We start from the raw sequence: 18,729 nt of genomic DNA, 5'->3' as shown, positions 1-18,729 counted from the left end.
CCCATAACAACAAAGAACTTGCATAAGAAGGTAAATCAACTACCGCACTAAGCACACTGTTTGCTTCAGCTGATACAAAATTTCTCGATGAAGAAAGCAGTATACTGATAACGCTTTCTAGCCCAAGCTCCTTATTAAATCACTGACCTGTAACAAACAGTTCACAGACAGAACTGTACTTTTTGGCAGTTTTTGAGTAGCACTGTTTAGATCACACTCAGATATTTATTAAAACTCTCTAAGCCTATCCTCATCTGTATGATGAGAACAGTAATAATTGCTCTGGATGCCTCAAAGAATAATCTGACACTCTAATGAGCCATATGGCTTGCAAATAGCCAGCACCTATTAATTATGTATTATTGACTTATGTATAATTATGTACAACTACTGAGTTATTTGGAGTCATTTAAAATAAAGTAATATATAAAAATAAAACAAGACACTTTTCGTTTGCTCAGAATACTTGTTTTTAAAGTTAACTGAGGTTACAAATGGTTTGTTTTTCCAATGAATCTGTTAACATCCAAAAGTATTCAATATTGAGTTTATTAACAAAAGTGGACCTGGACATAATCTTATCTGATATTTGAATAACATACACACTGCACAATGACATCTATTTTTTATCAGAGCAATGTTTCCCAAACATAGAAATGCAGAAGTAACAATGTTACTTTCATTTTTCTATATTGTAGAGATTTTAGTTTCTAGAATTCATAAACTCAAAATTGTTCACATAAGTTTAGAGTATTTGTTCTTGTTTGTCTCCAACAAAGAGATAGTCTCTAAGAAATTTTACATTTTATAATCTTTCCTCTGAAATATGAGAAAGATATGGAATCTCCTGAGTTATATATGCAGCTAATACATTCTTTGAAAAAGTTAATTTTTAAAAATATGACAAAGTAATTATATATCCATAATATAAGTTGCTATTCACATAATTCTTTAAGCAATATTCAAGTATATTTGTGCTTTATATGTTTACATTACATTAGAACTTATTTTTAGCTTTCAATAAAACTGTGTATCTCCAAAGATTTCTCAAATATTTAATAAATGAAGCAAAACAATCATGAAAATATAAACTGCTACTATGGATTTTTCATCTTTCATTTTATGCATTTCCTCTCAACCATGTAATTTCCTGTTAAGGAATGTTGATAAATTTTTATCTTTATAATATCAACACTGCCGCTTTCTCAGCCTGGTGTAACAGTCAAGACATCGCAGCATTTCTGAACACACAGTATTCACTCTGCCATATAAGTTGGAGCAATAAAATCCGATAGCACTGGTATTCATCATTTCCAGTTATTTCAACTGCAGGACCACCTTAAAACACAAATTGAGGAGAAAATATCAGGTTATATGAGACTGATGCTGATATATACCATATTAAATGTTTTAAAATCTCTGAAAAAGGGCATGGAGAACTCATAACAAGCAAGTACAATGCACAGTAACTGATGACACATGCCTGCCAGGATCTATGGTTCAGAATCTGTTAGCATTTATACCAGGTTCTACCACACACATCCTTCACACATGTAGTCCCACTCAGCCATCCTGCGAAGCCTGGGCTGCTTGTTTCGTTAATAGGCATGTGGACCAGTAATCAAAGCACTCAAATGTTTGAGCAGATGCAGAGTACGGAGAGAAGCTCAAGTTCATCAGAGATTTTAAAAAGTAGGATCAAGAAGACTGAATAGTGGGACAACAGAGGTTGTAAGAATCACTGAGATTTAATCACTGAGATGAGATCACTAGAGAAAACAATGAGCAATAACAAAGAAACATACATATACAAAGATAATTATTTTTATTCCTCCTCACAACAGGTTCTACTGTTTAAATATTATTTTTCTCATGTATTAAACATTAGGGTGGTTACTGTTGTTTAGCCACTCCATTGTAAACGTGAAGTTTTTGGACATTCATTAGTTCTGTCTTGCCTCAACCTGATTTTGTCATAATAACTACAAGCCATATTTTGTCTTCCATACTTAGGGGATCATAAAAGCAATTTTCTATTATTAGTTCAGTTAATAAAGCCACTTTTTATCAGGATCATAATTTTTTTAATCATAAAAACTTCACAATCAATTAATTTTATGATTCTAAGGCGAAAATTTTAGTTTTATTATTAATGAGCATTGAAGCAAAACAAATTCAGCTGTTAGAACAGCACTATTATTCTTTCAAAAATTACTTAATATGTTATGCTCAAAACTAAGTAATTGAACATTACAAGTTATAATTAATACCCAAAACTAGAGCTCAGAACATATTAACAAAGTACTTTCTGTGCTTAATTAACATAAAACATCAGGAGAAAAAACACTAAAAGTGAACTATGAGTCTAGGAGCATAAATCAAAACATAAACACTTGGCTGGGTGTGGTGGCTCACGCCTGTAATCCCAGCATTTTGGGAGGCTGCCTGAAACCCCATCTCTACTAAAATACAAAAATTAGCCACGTGTGGTGGTGGTGGGCACCTGTAATCCCAGCTACTCAGGAGGCTCGGGCACAAGAATCACTTGAACTCAGGAGGTGGAGGTTGCAGTGAGCATGATCGCACCACTGCACTCCAGCCTGGGCAACAGAGCAAGACTCCAACTCAATGAAACCCAAAAACCTTAAACATTCAAATCATATGACAAAATTATGGCAAATACCTTATATGCTGCTTCCAAGGAATGTATTAGATTCTGCAGTTCCTCTCTACTCATTTCAATAGAATATGGTTTTACTTCACCATTTTCTTTTACATCTAGATGCAGGCTTAAAAGTGGCATTCGTAATGCAGCAATCTTGTCACTGGAGAGTGCAAGCTGTTTAAAATTAGAAAAATAGCAATTAATAATAAAGAACTATAATGAATATGCATCAGGGGTTAGTTAGCAGTAGATTTTTTAAAAGTACTCCTGTTTGCCATTAAGTATAGAGAAAGGTGAAAGAAAAGTTAAATTCATGCTAAAACGTATTTGAAGAATAGAAAGAGAAAGAAGAGCAAATAAAGGAGAGGAAATGGGTAAGAAAATAAGACAACCAATCAGCAATCTTGTGGCAGAAGCAGATATCTAGGTCAGAGTCATGCCTGGGAAGTACTGAATAGGTCTAAGATGCAAGAAACATAGAGAATTCTTAAGGAAGATTAAAGGCACCAAGAAGAAAAAAGTTCATGTGCAAAGACAAGTGAGACCAAAAATATTGGTAAACTCTCAGAAATTAAGATGCTTAATCCGGGCAGGTGCAGTGGCTCACGCCTGTAATACCAGCACTTTGGGAGGCCGTGGTGGGCGGATCACAAGCTCAAGAGATCGAGACCATCCTGGCCAACATGGTGAAATCCCGTCTCTAGTAAAAATACAAAAATTAGCCGGGTGTGGTGGCACGCGCCTGTGGTCCCAGCTATTCAGGAAGCCAGGCGGAAGAATTGCTTGGCCTCAGGAGGCAGCGGTTGCACTGAGCCAAGATTGTGCCACTGCACTCCAGCCTGGCGACAGAGCAAGACTCTGTCTCAAAAAAATAAATAAATAAATAAATAAAATGCTTAATCCATGGTCAGCTAGCTAACTACTACACTACTGATAAATATGTTATCAAGATATCATCTTCAATTATAGCCACTGGACAGAAACATTCTGTACATTTACCTCACTTCTTAATTTCCTTCTCCGGAGTATATCCTAGGGGAATTGGAAGAACCAAATATTTATAATACTAATACTTTTTGAAACGAGCAATGTAGCATCCTTGGCAGACAGCATAGGGAAATTCAATTTTCCTGGAATCTGAGTCAGAGAAATCCACAAAAACTGAACCTTTGTTTAGAATGCTACCACTTGCAAAAAGATTATTTGTACAATGATAAGAGACATGTCCCTTAACAACCTCAAAGGGTCTCCCTTGTGGTACATACACACAGAATCAAATCTTGACATAGCTCCTCCATTCTCTCATCCCAAAACTGGAAGTATCAGCTTTGGGTTATCTATTTCATGCATAATTCTTCTTCTCAATATTTCCAATAAATGTTTCTTCAGCCTATGCTTGAATACCACCAATGATGAGGCACGTGCTACCACGAGAAAAGGTTACAATCATTTCCAGATACTCATATTTATTAAAAAGTCCTTCCCTAGGTTGAATTGAAACCCATCTTATTGCAAATAATATACCTTAGGCCTTCTCCTAGTCTCTGGAGCCACAAAGTCATAGAGCCCCCCTATGACTTTTAGCGTTTTAAAGATAAATGTCATGTTTCCACTAGGTTTAATCTTTTCCAGGTGCATGGTCTCAGTGTTTCAAAGCAATTTCACACACCATGATTTTAAGTTTCTAGTCATTCTTTTCTAGTTGGAGTCCAATTTCCTTAAATCTCTCTTAAGTTTGGCAGCCAGAACTAAAAAGATTATATTACACTAAAAAGATGTCATCATCGAAAACAGAATGTGCTAGTACTATCTCTTGCTTGAAGAACTGCATTTCTACCCATAAAACATGAGCCTGAATCAACACTAATGAAGCTATACTTTGATAAACTAAAATAACTAAATATTTCTCATATATGCTACTATTAACATCTCTCCCTTATCTTTTATTTATTTACTTTTTTTCTGAGACAGAGTTGCACTGTTGCCCAGGCTGCAGTGCAGTGGCATGATGAACTTGGCTCACTGCAACCTCCACCTCCTGGGTTCAAGCAATTCTTGTGCTTCAGCCTCCCAAGTAGCTGGGACTACAGGCACACACCTCCATGCTCAGCTAATTTTTGTATTTTTTTAGTAGATATTCAGTTTTGCTTTGTTGGTCAGGCTGGTCTCAAACTCCTGGCCTGTAGTGATCCACCCGCCTCAGCTTGCCAACATGCTGGGATTATAGGCATGAGCCACCACACCTGGCCTCCCTTATCTTTTATATTTATAAAAATATAAAATCTGAAACTGAAATTTATAAAATTTAAATAAAGATTTAAATTAAAAATCCTCTGTTTAGGTTGCCTGATTAATGCAATTTTGCTTCATTTGGTCACTGATTATAATTGGCTGTGAAATAATTTTGAACTTTGTGTCACATTATATGCTTGTTGTTTCTCTAGTTTTGTGTCTGGGCCAAGACCAGAACCACAGAGACTTCTTAGCTAATATAAATTCATCTGTCCTTGGGTAGTTATTTATCCAATTATGAACCCACCTGTTATATCCTCCCACATTTTTCTCTACTTAATCTAGATACACAATGTAAGGCACTTAATTAGGGTCATGCTAAAATCAAGAAACACAATGTGTTTGCTTCCTCTTCAGCCACTAGTCTAGGTATCTTATAAGGACAAAAAGTTGGTCTGGAATTATTCTTTATAAACCCTACTGATAGTGACTCTCCAAAATGTATTTAAAACTCATGTTTTAATAACTTATAGGTTTTCCTTCTAGAGGAAGAATCACATTTACCAGTATTAAGAAAGCTATAAAGTCTAGAAAGTTGTGGTCAAAAATATATGTTGACCAGGTGTGGTGGCTCACGCCTGTAAGCCTGTAATCCCAGCACTCTAGGGGGTGGCCAAGGTAGGCAAATCACTTGAGGCCAGGATTCGAGACCAGCCTAGTCAACATGGCAAAACCCCATCTCCACCAAAAATACAAAAATTAGCTGGGCATGGTGGCATGTGCCTGTAGTCCCAGCTACTCAGGAGGCTAAGGCAGGAGAATGGCTTGAACCTGGGAGACAGAGGTTGCAGTGAGCCGAGATCGCATCACTGCACTTCAACCTGGATGACAGAGCACAACTCTGTCTCAAAAAAAAAAAAAAATATATATATATACACACACACACACACACACACACACACATACACACATATATGTTGACTATATGCTTCCCCATCACTTATATCATTTAATGTTTTATAGATCTAATTGAATTTATTATCAATTGAATTTATTGTCAATGTAATGTTATTATATATGGCTTGGATGTTTGTAGTGTACTTATGCCCAAGTTAATGCAAGATGTAATTTAAACTATCTTTGATATTTATTGGGGATAATACATTCCCAAAACAACAAATTTTAAATATATAATATAAGATATTTCTCTGTATCTAAAAAATGAAATAAAAACACGCATACTCATAAATAGATTCTTACCTTTACCTGCCAATCAAAATCCTGTAGCTGTGCAGAGGAAATAGCAACTATTTCTCTTAACAGAGCCTGTTTGATTTCATCTTTCCTACTTTTCACGCATTTCATGATAGTTTCTTGATGAGATGAATTCAACTGATTCAATTGCTGAAGTATCTATAAAAATAAAAATAGGCAAAAGAGGCTTTCTGTTTAAAACATAAAAACACAATTCCACTCTNTTTACACATCTTTTAAAACAACAGTAAAAGGAAAAGAAAAAAGAAATACTTCTGTAATTATAAAAAAGAAAAAGATGAGAATGAGTAACCAGAAAATAGGATTTTAACAAATTTCTGCAAAATAAAGAGTAAAGAAAAAGGACTGATGGAAGAAGCAGCACAAAAATGAATACACCTGGAAAACACAAAAGCTGATACAGCCACGCAGGGTGAGTATCTCAAATCCCAAATGGAAAAAGTTCTGAGCACTGACAGGATGCTCAAAGGAAGGACTCATTTGAATAGCTGAGGTTTCAGATTTCAGATTTTTGGAGTAGGGATGCTACACTGGTGAGTATAATGCAAATATTACAAAGTCAAAAAAAATCCGAAATCCAAAACACTTCTGGTCTGAAGCATTTCAAATAAAGGGTACTCAACTTATATTAATATATCAGACAATGTAGCCTTTAAGGCAAGAAATATTACAACAAGTAGAGAAGGATAGTAAAAGGGCCATTCAACAGAAAGACATACAATCATAAATCTGTGTGTACCTAACAGCATAGTTTCAAAATATATAAAGCAGCAAAACTTGGCAGTACTAAAAGAAATGAATAAATCCACTTCACAATTAGAGGTATTACTACAACTCTCAATAACTGACAGAAAGAAATAACAAAAAAATCAATGAAGATATAGAAAAATTGAAAAACATATTCTACCTAAGCTTAGCAATATACAGAATACTACATATGACAACTACAGAATACACATTATTTATAAATGCATATGCAACATTCACCATAATGTACCATATGCTGAGCCATTTAGCAAACCACAACAGACTCAAAATCTGAAATAATATTGTTTATATATTTATTACTGTGTAATGAAGTCATAACTAATGAGAAAAGATAATCAAAAAATTTCTACATGTGTGAAAATTAAGTAACGCAACACTAAATAAATAAATAATATCAATTTCACTTACTCTTCCTGAGGACAAGAAGAAAAAAAAAAAAATCCTTCCAAATTCATTCCATGAGGCCAGAATAAAACTTGACCCCTTGACAAGAGTATTATAGGGAGGAAAAAAAAAAACTATAAAAAAAACCCACCTAGGCCAGTATCACTAAAATATACATGCAAAAATCGTAAACAAAATATTGGCAGTCCAAATGAAGAGACATATATACAAAAATAATACATCATGATCAAGTGGGGTTTATTTGGGCAGTGCAGCCTTAGTTTAACATTTGAAAATCACATTTAAAAAAATTATAAAAAATTATAAATTCAGGGAAAAAGCATTTGATAAAATTCAATACCCAACCATGATTAAAAATTCTCAGCAAAGTTAGAATTGTAGGATACTTCTTTAGTCTGATAATGGAGATCTATAAAATCACAGAGCTAACACACTAAATGGTGAAATAGCGAACACTTTCTCCCTTAGGTTAGGAATAGACATATGTCTACCATCACTGCTTTTTCATAAGAAACATTGCCTGATAGTGTTAGCCAATGCACTAAGGTAAGAAAAATAAGTAAAAGATGTTAAAGTTGAAAAAGAAAATGATTATATACAATTGTCCCCCCCAAAAAATCTATACACAATTAGACACTGTAAACAAATTTGGAAAGGCTGTGGGACATAAGATATATAAAAATCAACTGTTCGTACATACTAGCAAAACACTACTGAAAAATGAAAGATCAAAACATCACTTAGAAATAAAAAATATTGTGAGAGCTCTACACTGAAAACTACAAAATATGCGAGAGAAACTAAAGCTAATCTAAATAAATAGAGGGTTATCATGCCATATTCATAGCCTTGGAAAGATAATGTTGTTAAGATGTCAATTCTCCCCACAAATGATATAGCAATTCAGTGTGATCTCTGTCAAAATTCCAGCAATTTTGTAGGTTAACACTGAAAAGTAGATTCTAGAGTGTTATCTGAAAATATAACAGCCAAGGCAATCCCAAAGAAGCATGAGAATGAAGGTCTTCTATTACCAGATATCAAGACATAATTTAATTTAGCTTTAATTCTATAGTAATCAAAGCAGTGTAGGATTGGCAAATATACAAAAGTAGACTAATGGAGGATGTTAAGAGTCCAGATACAGAGGCACACCTATGTGGCCATTTGATTTACAATAAAGGCTACATGGCAACATTGTGGTGCAAGGATGGTTATTTCAATAAATGGTCAACCAGATATTCATTAGAAAATTTTGAACTTGACCTCCAGTCCATACACAAATACTAATTCAAAATGCATCAGTGACATAATGTGAGACCTAAAACAATCAAGCTTCTACAAGAACACACCAAGAATCTTCATGTCTTCAGCACAAATATTTCTGAAACAAAACAGTAATAGCATTAGCCAGCAAAAGAAATATTGACAGAGTGGACTTGTTAAATTTCGTAAGTTGTTTCACCAAAAGACACCATTAAGAGAGTAAAAGGCAAGCACATAACAGAAGATATTTAAAATACATATTTCTAGCAATGAGCTCATATCCAGAATATCATCCAAATCAATATGACAAACATACATAACTCCATTTTTAGAAAAGTGAGCAACCTACACAAATAAGCTCAAATGATTTTTGAACAATTCAGTGGGAGAAGGATATCCCATGACCCTGCAATTTCACTTCAAGATATTTACCCCGGAAAAGCAGGTCTGAGTGTGCACAAGGAGACAGGTAGTAAAGAATGTTTATAGCAGCACTGTTTGTAATAACAAGAGAAGCAACGACTAACTGTTAGTCAGGAGGGAGATAAATCTTATGTAATTCCTATCATCAAATACTAAAAGGAGTTAAAATACACAAACTAGATTCATGTTTATCAATGTAAAACAAAATGCTGCATTTAAAACAATTTACAAGTGCATACATATGTTACATTTACAAGTTATACACTTAAACACCCCAAATAATTCAATATACTAAAAGATTCAAACATACATACAACATATAATACAAAACATGAACACCACCTTCAAGATGGTGACCTCTAGGTAAGGGTGGGATATCTAGGTGAGGGAGAGGGGAATTTAGGTGTCTCTGTAATGCTTTCTTTCTGAAACAAACACACATATTGCAAAATGTTAACACCGTTTAACTGTGGTAATGGAAATGTAGGTAACAGTTATATAACTTCTTGTTTTCTTCTGTAGGCTTTAAATGTTTCACAATTAAAAGAGTAAAAACAACCAAAAATAAACTGCAAAAACCTAGGACTTCCACAGATTTTTCCATCCGCAATTATGAGGTATTTGTTGTTATTGATGATGGCCCTTGTATTATACAGTGCTCTAAAAAACTCAAAGAGAAACCTAAGCATTAATTATTAAAGTTATAGAAATGTGCAGAGAAGTTACCTCTTCATCGGGTAAGTTTTTACCAACTACAGCTTTGAAAAATTTGGTAACATCTTCTAAAACGTGGATCCATTCTTCTGATTCCCAAACACTGTGATAATCTTGGTACACAGGATAAGCTCGACCACAAATGCCATCAATTATTTTGTGAAGAAGCTAGCAAGAAAAAGGGAAATAAATGTACTTATAAGTAAAATGATAAAACAAATTTATCTTCCTTTTAGCAAACAAATGTTAAGAGATGTTCATGTTAACTGCAAGACCAGCTGAAGTTAAAATGTATAAACCACTTTTAAGATTATTCTTATTAAAAATTAAATCTCATAAAAATCCTAGACTTTCTATTATTATGTCGACCTTCAGAAACTAATTTTTATGTTATAAAACATAATTTTTATGTTATAAAAATTACATAATGAAAAAACTGAAACGAAGATATGTATAAAAGACATCATATTTACAGCATTGACCAAAGGACAGGACTTACATCAAAGTCTCTTACTGTAGGCCTATAAGCTTCATTTTGCTTTGCCTCCATTTTCGTAACGTTGATACATTTTTTTTCTCTTGAGGGTCTCATTATGTTGCCCAGGCTGGCCTTGAACTCCAGAACTCAAGCAATTCTCCCATCTCAGCCTCCCAAGTAGCTAGGACTGCAGGCGAGCACCACCACACCCAGCTCAGCAGTTACTTTTCTGTATTCCCAGGAAGTCTTCAGTAATTTTTTCCTTTTTTTACATTCCTTTCTATCCTATTAGTATCTTCATATCAGCAATGGAAAGCCTAACATATGTATAACTGAACATAGTGAGATAAGACTGTGAATTTTGGAATAAAACTATCAGTTCAAATCCCAGTTTCAGTATTTTTAAGTTTGATTTAAATGTTCTGAGTCTGTTTCCTCTAGTGCTAAATCAGGATATCATCTATGCTCGTAATCTTGTTGTAAGGATTGAATAAGAATATATGCAAATAACTCGGCACCTTCCTGGCATGTAAAAAGACATGTAGACATTGCTAGCCTGCATTACCATTCTTCTTCTCATTATTATCACTCCTCCTCCTCCTACAATCCATGCCTTCAACATCTATTAACTGAGATAACACAATGCCAGTACTATTCTAGGCACTTAACATTTAATAAGGTTATGTTTCTCAGGAGATATTCGTATCTTACAAGAGGAGTATTTGAACCAAATAACTTGGAAATGATATCTAATCAACAAGTCTTCCAACTCTTCTCCCCTAGATCATATTCCACCCCATTTTAATGGATAACTCCTTCCCTCTAACACCACACATACCAGAACACAAGCAACTGTTTCCAAATGGTGGCTAATATACTATACAACTAATTTTTATTAACCATAAATCAAACAACATACTCAAATTTGAATTGGCATTCAAATTCTCTATACCTTATCCTATATCGTCCCCATGCTAAAGCAAAACCCAGAAGTCAAACTGAAAAATAAAAGCATTATCTTTTTTAGAATATGTTATTCATTCACAAATATGCAATGAACACTTCATTCCAGTTATTAAACAAGGTCATAGAAATGACCTTATTTAATGGCAAAGACACCATAATAGCTAGCACTATGGGGCCCTAACTAGGTACCATGCTCTGGACTGATCCTCAGTACAACTCTAAAGTAACTATTTTATTATTCCCATTTTACAAACGAGGAAACTGAGAATAAATAAAGTAAGGCCCTACCATAACAGAGCTTTAGTCCATTAGAAAAAGGCAAACATATAAATACATGCAATTTAGAATGATGGGACCATAATAAAAGTATATAGAAGGTATAAAGGAGCTCAGAGAGTAAGCAAGGAAAAGGCTGTCTTAAAAGGATGAGTAGTTTGCCAGGCAAACAGGAGAGAAGGGCATTTCTAGACACAAGCATTGGCATATCCATAGGATGAAAACTGTAAAATCACACTGCTTGATTTAGGGAATAGCAGGCTATTTCGGGGGCGAGGGAGTGACATGAGACAAGGCTGGAGAGGTGGGTGAAACCAAACCAAAAAGGGCCTTGTGTACAAAGCAAAAGAGCCTAGACTTCAATCTGTGCTCAACCGGGAACAATCCTATTCACATATCTGCATTATATTTCCATATATTTAACAGATTGGAAGATGTAAGAGAAGATGAGAGAGGGTGAGCCTACAGGCTTCCATTTTCAGTTAAGGAGCTAAAGATTAAGGCGCCTAAATTGTTGAGGACAAGGGAGAAGAGATGTGAAGAGGCCATGAAGGAGACCTAGAATGGCAGGTTGAGTGGCTGGGTGAAAGTGATGGTGCCACAAACTGAAAAGGAGGCTACAGGAGGAGTAGGTCCAGGGGGAAAGAAGAGCTCACGCAAGGGTGCACTGAATTTGAGGTACCTGTGGCAGAAGGCTGACACTCAGAGAAGAGAGTCTGGTTTGGGTTTACGTTCTTGAATCATAGAGGAAGAAATTTTTGGCTGGACCTAGAGATTTAGGAGTCATCAACATACATGGTAGAAAAGGTTATGGGCCTTATCTAAATGTCTAAATGTGTAGAATGAAGACAAGGAGAGCCAAAAGCCAACAAAACACTCAGAATCAATAGATCTGAGTATAAAATCCAGCTTTGCCACTTACTGGCTGGGCAACCCTGGGCAAGTAACCCAAAATTTCTGCGGACATTTCAGCTTCCTCACTTGCAAAATCAGAGAAAAGAATTCGGGTGTTTTTTTTTTTTTTTTTTTCCTTGATCCTGGCAGGAAGTAAGTTAATTCCTTTCTGTCTCTCCCACACTTTCTCCAGTGTAAGTGGAATAGAGGAAACAGGAAGATCAAAATTGGGGCTCATAAAAAAGATGCTCCACCAGGTCACAGGCTGTCTCACTCACCATTTTACCTCATCCCATCTGGGCGCTCAATGTATGGTAGACTTCAAAGAAAAACTGGCTGAACAAATGAATGAGGTTGCTTTTTCCAGATTCTTACAAGCCAGGTTCTTTGATAGACTGGAATCACCTCTTGGGACGACTCTAACTAAAGTAACTCTCCCAGTTATTTCGCTTCCTTCGAAGCACCCTCAACGGGGGGCAGGGTCCGCTTCGGTCTACGCCGCTTAGTATTCCCAGCACCTAGCACTGTGCTCGCTGCCAGGTACGTTTGTGTTGAATGAATGAAGAAAATGTTTGCAAAGAGGCAGCAAACACCGACTTGACGTCATAAGCTTTCAAAGCCCAGTCGGAGGCGGGCGCCTCCAGGCGCTTCTGCGCGGAAAGCGCCTGGAGCTGCACCTCTAGGCCAGGGCGCAGAGGTGGGGCCCCAAGCTGTCCTCCCAAGTTCCCCAGAGGAGGCGGGGACCGAACACCCGAAATCACGCCCCTTCCTCCTCCCTTCTCCAGGGAGCTTGCAAAGGCGTCTGGGTCGCACCAGGCCTGACCTGCAAGCCACACCGTCCCAAAGCCCCGGCCCCGCGCCGCTTACTCAGGGACACCCCCTCACCTGCGGGCCCCGCTCGGCCGGCAGCTTTTGCAGCTGCCACAGGGGCGTCCCCTCTTCCGGCTCCATCCCTGAGAGAAGCAGGGGCGTGGGTCACGTGACAAGGCTGGCCGCGCGTCCTAAGCCGCGGCTCGCCCACGTGACTCTCTCTGGAGGGGAGGGGCCGGGCGTGGAACTAAGGAGTCCCTGTGCGCTTGCGCAGAGACCCAGCCACCGCTCTCTCGATAACTAAGGAGCGTTTGCAGTTTGCAGGGATGTGGCTAAGATACCCCCTGTGCTGTTACTTTGAAGGCAAGTGTACATATCTTTCAACGCAGTTTGTAAGTTTGTTCCGGGTTCTATTAAGCTTTCTCTGTACTCTTTAGAAAACCGTTGACTAAAGGTAACCCTCTATTTGGGTGCCCGTGCATGGTCTTTGTCCCAGAGTTTTAACGAAGTCTCTACCAAAATATCCTGATTTGCAAGGTAAATTAAAGTTTTGCCATGAGCAGCGTTCTGTATATAGATTATCTTAGGGAGAAAGTGCTATTTTCGGCTCCATTTGCAGAAAACAAACATGATCAGAGAAGCCGCTAGGGTTGTCAGATTTAGCAAATGAAAATACCAAACGTCCCGTTAAATGTGAAATTTCAGATAAACAAAAGTATTTTGTTTTAAGTATGTCCTAGATATTGTATGGGGTATACTTATACTGAAAATTATTTGTTTATCTGAAATTAAAATTTAACTGGGTATCCTATATTTTATCTGGCAACCCTAAAAATCACTAACCTAAGCTAAATAAGATGCCCAGTCTGAAGTTAAACAAAATCAGAGACTCTAGAGGCATGCTGTTAACGTTGGACTAAGTCCAAAGTCCAAAATAAACTTGAAGTAATATCTTTTGCAAGGTTGCATAGATAGAAGTTACAAAATTACTGGTCTGAGTCCAGAAATGGTGGTCTCAGTCTGCATGCTTGACTACCCCTGCTGAGGAAAGAAAGGCATGCTGTGGTGAGATAGCTTACCTAAGGCCACATAACAGATGACTAAGGTAAAATGACACATCCAGCAGGGCCCAAGATTTAGTCAGAGGACACAGGATTAGATCCTAACTTATCTTTCAAGCAACACTGAGTACTAAGAAGAATTTGATCTTTTCTCTTGAATTTGGATGGGACAAAATTTAGCCTGTAACAAATTGGCTTCTAAAATAGTTAACCTGAAAGAGAGACAATGCTTAATATTTGCCCTTTGATTAGTAAGAGGATGTTCTTTCTTCTTCTTCTTCTTTTTTTTGAGATGGAGTTTTGCTGTTGTCCAGACTGGAGTGTGATGGTGCAATCTCAGCTCACCCAACCTCCACCTTCTGGGTTCAAGCAATTCTCCTGCTTCAGCCTCCAGAATACCTGGCATTACAGGCATACGCCACCATACCAGGCTATTTTTTTGTGTTTTTAGTAGAGATGGGATTTCACCATATTGGCCAGGCTGGTCTCAAGCTCCTTACCTAAGGTGAAATGCCTGCCTCAGCCTCCCAAAATGCTGGGATTACAGGCTTGAGCCACCGTGTCCAGCCTTAAGAGGATGTTCTTATGTGTGTAATCCATATGTGTGTATTAAATTATCAATTTTATAAAATTGGTAATATAAAATTATAATATTATAATTGGTTATAATATAACCAATTGTGATTTATTATAATGACAGCATAAAATTTGCAGGGTTGTTGTAAGTTGACACATGTAAAGTTCTTGAAAGGAAGTCTGGTCTGGCACATAGAAATGGCATTATATTCCCTTGTACATGGCCTTCTTTGCTCTCCTGTTATCTAGCCAAAGCCTAGTGGGTTCCAGAAAGTCTAGTGGGTTCCAGAAAGTTACCCTCCTAGTGAACTGTCGCTGCCTTAGAGATGTGGTCTGCATCTAAAACCCAACTAGCCTGCTATATAGTGCTGGATAGGTGATATAGGTCAGTGCTTACAGTTGGGAGAGATGTTCAAAGATCTCAGGTAAACCCCACTGTGTGCACTTGCTGAGCTGAAACTGGAATTCAAGCTTACTATTTGTGAAATAGTTAATTTGTTGCTTTTTTCTGAAGGTAGTTTCCTTGAGATTGTTTGTTTTGAGGTGGAAGCAGGAAAGAGTTTTGTACACCATGCTTGGGAAATTCATTCATTTACTCCTTTAACAATTTGTTTAAACATCTACCATTGATTAGATGCTCTAATGACTGGGAATGCAAGCAGTGGACAATAATTTACTTTCTGGTTTCAGGGAAGATGGAGTGCTTAGATAATGAACAAGTACACAATTAGGATGATTAAATATACTGATAGAGATGGATGCTAGAAATATATCTTGGATTGGTCAAAAAGCACCTAGCTAATAAATTGCATTTATACTAAGGCATAAAGGCTGAAAAGACATAAAGGCAACATCTAGGGGAAAATAGTTATGAGCAGAATGCAGAAGCCTTGAGGCAAGAGAAAGCCTGCCTTATTCAGGATAATGACGCAAGGCCTCTGTGGCTGGGCAGGCCTTAAAGACACCAGAGATGTGGGCATGGATTTTGACCAGCAAATTGACATAATGTGGTTTACATTATTAAATGGTTATACGCTGGAAAATAGTTATACTATGCAAAACAGATCTTAGAATGCATGAGCAAAAGAAGGGGGACCAATCTGGAGACTACTCCAAACTCACTCTAACTACACTACTATAGACATTAGAGTTAGTATGACCCAGTTTGTACCCCCAGACTATGGAATTTCAGGGGCTTAGATGATAGGTGGTAGTGGCAGGAACTAAATACAAATGGAAAGAGTCAAAATATATTTTGGAACTAAGACCTATAGAAGTTGATGATGGATCGGATGCTTGTGGAAGAGAAAGAAAAGTGGAAGTGAAATGCAGACTAAAAGAGATAGTAAAGCATCTGTCTTCCAAGCCAGCATGAGGTTTTATGCCCTGAACAAGAGACAGTGTGTAGAGCCATATACTATATATAGTGTATACAGCCATGCTATAGCTTCTTTGTTGGTGAAAGACTTCTGGAGGTGCAGTAGTGTAGTGATTAAGTACACAGGGTCTAGAGTCAGACCAGGATTCCAATTATGTCTCCACCACTTACTAACCCACATTACCTTGGACAAGTTGCATAAACTCTTATACCTAAGTTTCCTCTACTGAATATAGGATAAAACTACCATTTATTTAATAAAGTTGTTCTGAATCTCAAATAAAATGATGTACATATTCGTGTCCAACTACTGATAAAAAAAAAAAAAGAAGAATGCATATAAAGTGTTAAGCAAAGCACCTAGAATATAGTGTGCCCATAGTAAAGGTTAACTGTTACTGTTAGCAGTAGTAGTATTACTTGGGACACAAGTAGTGCCAATCGGGAGCCCTGGGAACAAAGTGAGACACATTCACACACATACGCACACACCCTATGCCACAGATTAAAAACATTCATGAGCAACAGATAGGTGGATCAGGTGAGGTGCCTTGATAAGTAAAAGTAAAGAAAAAATGGAGCTTGCCTCACACCTGTAATCCCAGCACTTTGGGAGGCTGAGGCGGACAGAACACTTGAGCTTATGAGTTCGAGACGAGCCTAGGTAACATGGTGAAAACTCATCTCTAAAAAAAATACAAAAATTAGCCAGGTATGGTGGTGTGTGCCTACAGTCCCAGCTTCTTGGGAAGCTGAAGTGGGAGGATGGCTTGAGCCCAAGAAGCAGAGGTTTCAGTGAGCCAAGATCATGCCACTGCATTCCAGCCTGGGAAATAGAGCCAGACCTTGTCTAAATAAATAAATAAATAAAGAGAAAGGAATTGAGAGGGAAAAAAGAGGAGAGGAGAGGAGAAAATAGAGTTGATTCAGAGGAGAGGGGAGGGGAGGGGAGGGGAGGGGAGGGGAGGAAGGAATGGAGCTGATTCATCCCTGTGAGGTCTCATAAACTGACTTGGGCAAGGGATAGCTGGAGGAAGGTTCTCCAATCATTTGGGTACAAACTAAGGGCCTTCTTAAGTTGGACATTTTAGTAGAGTCTGCAAGTTGTCCCCCAATATCTATGTTCTCTGTTATGGGTTGAATTGTGTCCCTCCAAAATTCATTGTTGAGGTTCTCAATGCCAGGACCTTAGAATGTGAGCTATTTGGAGACAGGGTCTTTACAAAAGTAAGCAAGTTAAAGAGAGGTTATTAGGTTGGGCCATAATGAAATGTGACTGGTGTCCTTGTGAAAATGGGAAATTTGGACAAAGTGATACACAAGGAGGGAAGATGATATGAAAAGACATAGGAAAAAGATAGCAATCTACAAGACAAGAAGAGAGACTGGAACAGATCCTTCTTTCATAGCTTTCAGAAGAAACCAACCCTGCTGATACCTTGATTTTCGGCATCTAGCCTCCAGAATTTTGAGACATTATGTTTCTGTTATTTAAGCCACCAGTTTGTGGAACTTTGTTATGGCAGCCCCAGCAAACCAATACACTCTTCTTTCACCACAGTAAAATAATTTCTACCTGGGCACAAGATTGCCAGAAAGAGGACCAACTACATTTCCCAGCCTCCCTTTCATCTAGGTCGGGTGGTATCTAAGTGCTGGGTAGTAGGATGAAAGTGAAAGTATCATGTAGCACTCCTAGGTAACTTTTATTTAAGGAGAACCCAAATACACCATTTGCCTTTTTCTTATTTGTGTCTGCTTTTATCCTTCTTCCTGGAACTCAAATGATGCTGTTTTTGAACAGGGAGGTCATGGGCCAAGTACAGAGAGTCAACAGGATGGAGTTAAGGTACCTGACATTGTTGAACCCATGCCTGATGTCGCGTTAGCTAAGGACTACCTACACGGACATCTATGGGAAATATTACTCTACTTCCCTCTTATGTAAGCCTCTTTTATGGTGGTCCTCCTGTCAATATCCCTCAGCCTAATCCCAACTAATATAAACATTATAGTTAATGATACCTAATTTGCATCCACATGCCTGTAGCCTTGGATTATACTTAGGATGTCAATGGTAAAAATTAAAAGGCAAATTGTAAAATGAAAGTGTAAATTTGAAAAATAGGCATTCCTATATATTGCTATTGGCATATTTTCTAGAGGGTTGTGGTTGCATTTAGAAAGTCTTCTAAATGTATATACTCTTTGAGTTAGAAATTCCAGTTCCAGAAATATAAAAGAATAAAATATTTGGTTCTAAGATTATTCATTTACACATTGTTTACAATAGCAAATAATAGTAATAAGTTACTGGCTTAATAAATATTATAACATAAAATGAAGCCACAAAAAGTGATTTTATAGAAGAATATTTAATAGTATATAAACTTGCTCACAATAACTATTGGGAAAAGTACTGTGTGATCCATGGTGTGTTGGGTTTCTGTGCGTGTTAAGTTTCTGTTGTTTAAGCCACCCAGGCCAGCGCCTGTATGTGTAGTGTTCAATTTCCTAGAAACAGGAATATACAAAATTTTAG

The 18,729-nt window shown here is 37.2% G+C and overlaps 1 protein-coding gene across 2 annotated transcripts; it reads right to left on the bottom strand.

Moving 5' to 3' along the window:
• Window positions 1–452: 452 nt before the first annotated feature.
• On the bottom strand, window positions 453–13,387 carry COMMD8 (COMM domain containing 8). Of its 2 annotated transcripts, none has more exons than XM_017540331.2 (5): window positions 13,248–13,387; window positions 9,761–9,916; window positions 6,158–6,310; window positions 2,684–2,839; window positions 453–1,338 (listed from the first exon to the last, which is right to left on the bottom strand). In XM_017540331.2, exons 1-5 carry the CDS (start codon window positions 13,311–13,313, stop codon window positions 1,318–1,320), a joined length of 552 nt encoding a protein of 183 aa, XP_017395820.1. In that variant the 5' UTR covers window positions 13,314–13,387; the 3' UTR covers window positions 453–1,317. The 2 variants fall into 2 exon arrangements, with proteins under 2 accessions (XP_017395820.1, XP_017395821.1); XM_017540332.2 differs by having other exon boundaries at window positions 6,164–6,310.
• Between the last annotated feature and the right edge of the window lie 5,342 nt (window positions 13,388–18,729).

The sequence above is a fragment of the Cebus imitator genome, unplaced genomic scaffold, assembly GCF_001604975.1.
Source record: "Cebus imitator isolate Cc_AM_T3 unplaced genomic scaffold, Cebus_imitator-1.0 Scaffold124, whole genome shotgun sequence".
Classification (NCBI taxonomy): Eukaryota; Metazoa; Chordata; class Mammalia; order Primates; family Cebidae; genus Cebus; species Cebus imitator.
Note: the sequence above shows the minus strand (reverse complement) of the source record. Positions and strands in the feature narration are given on the sequence as shown.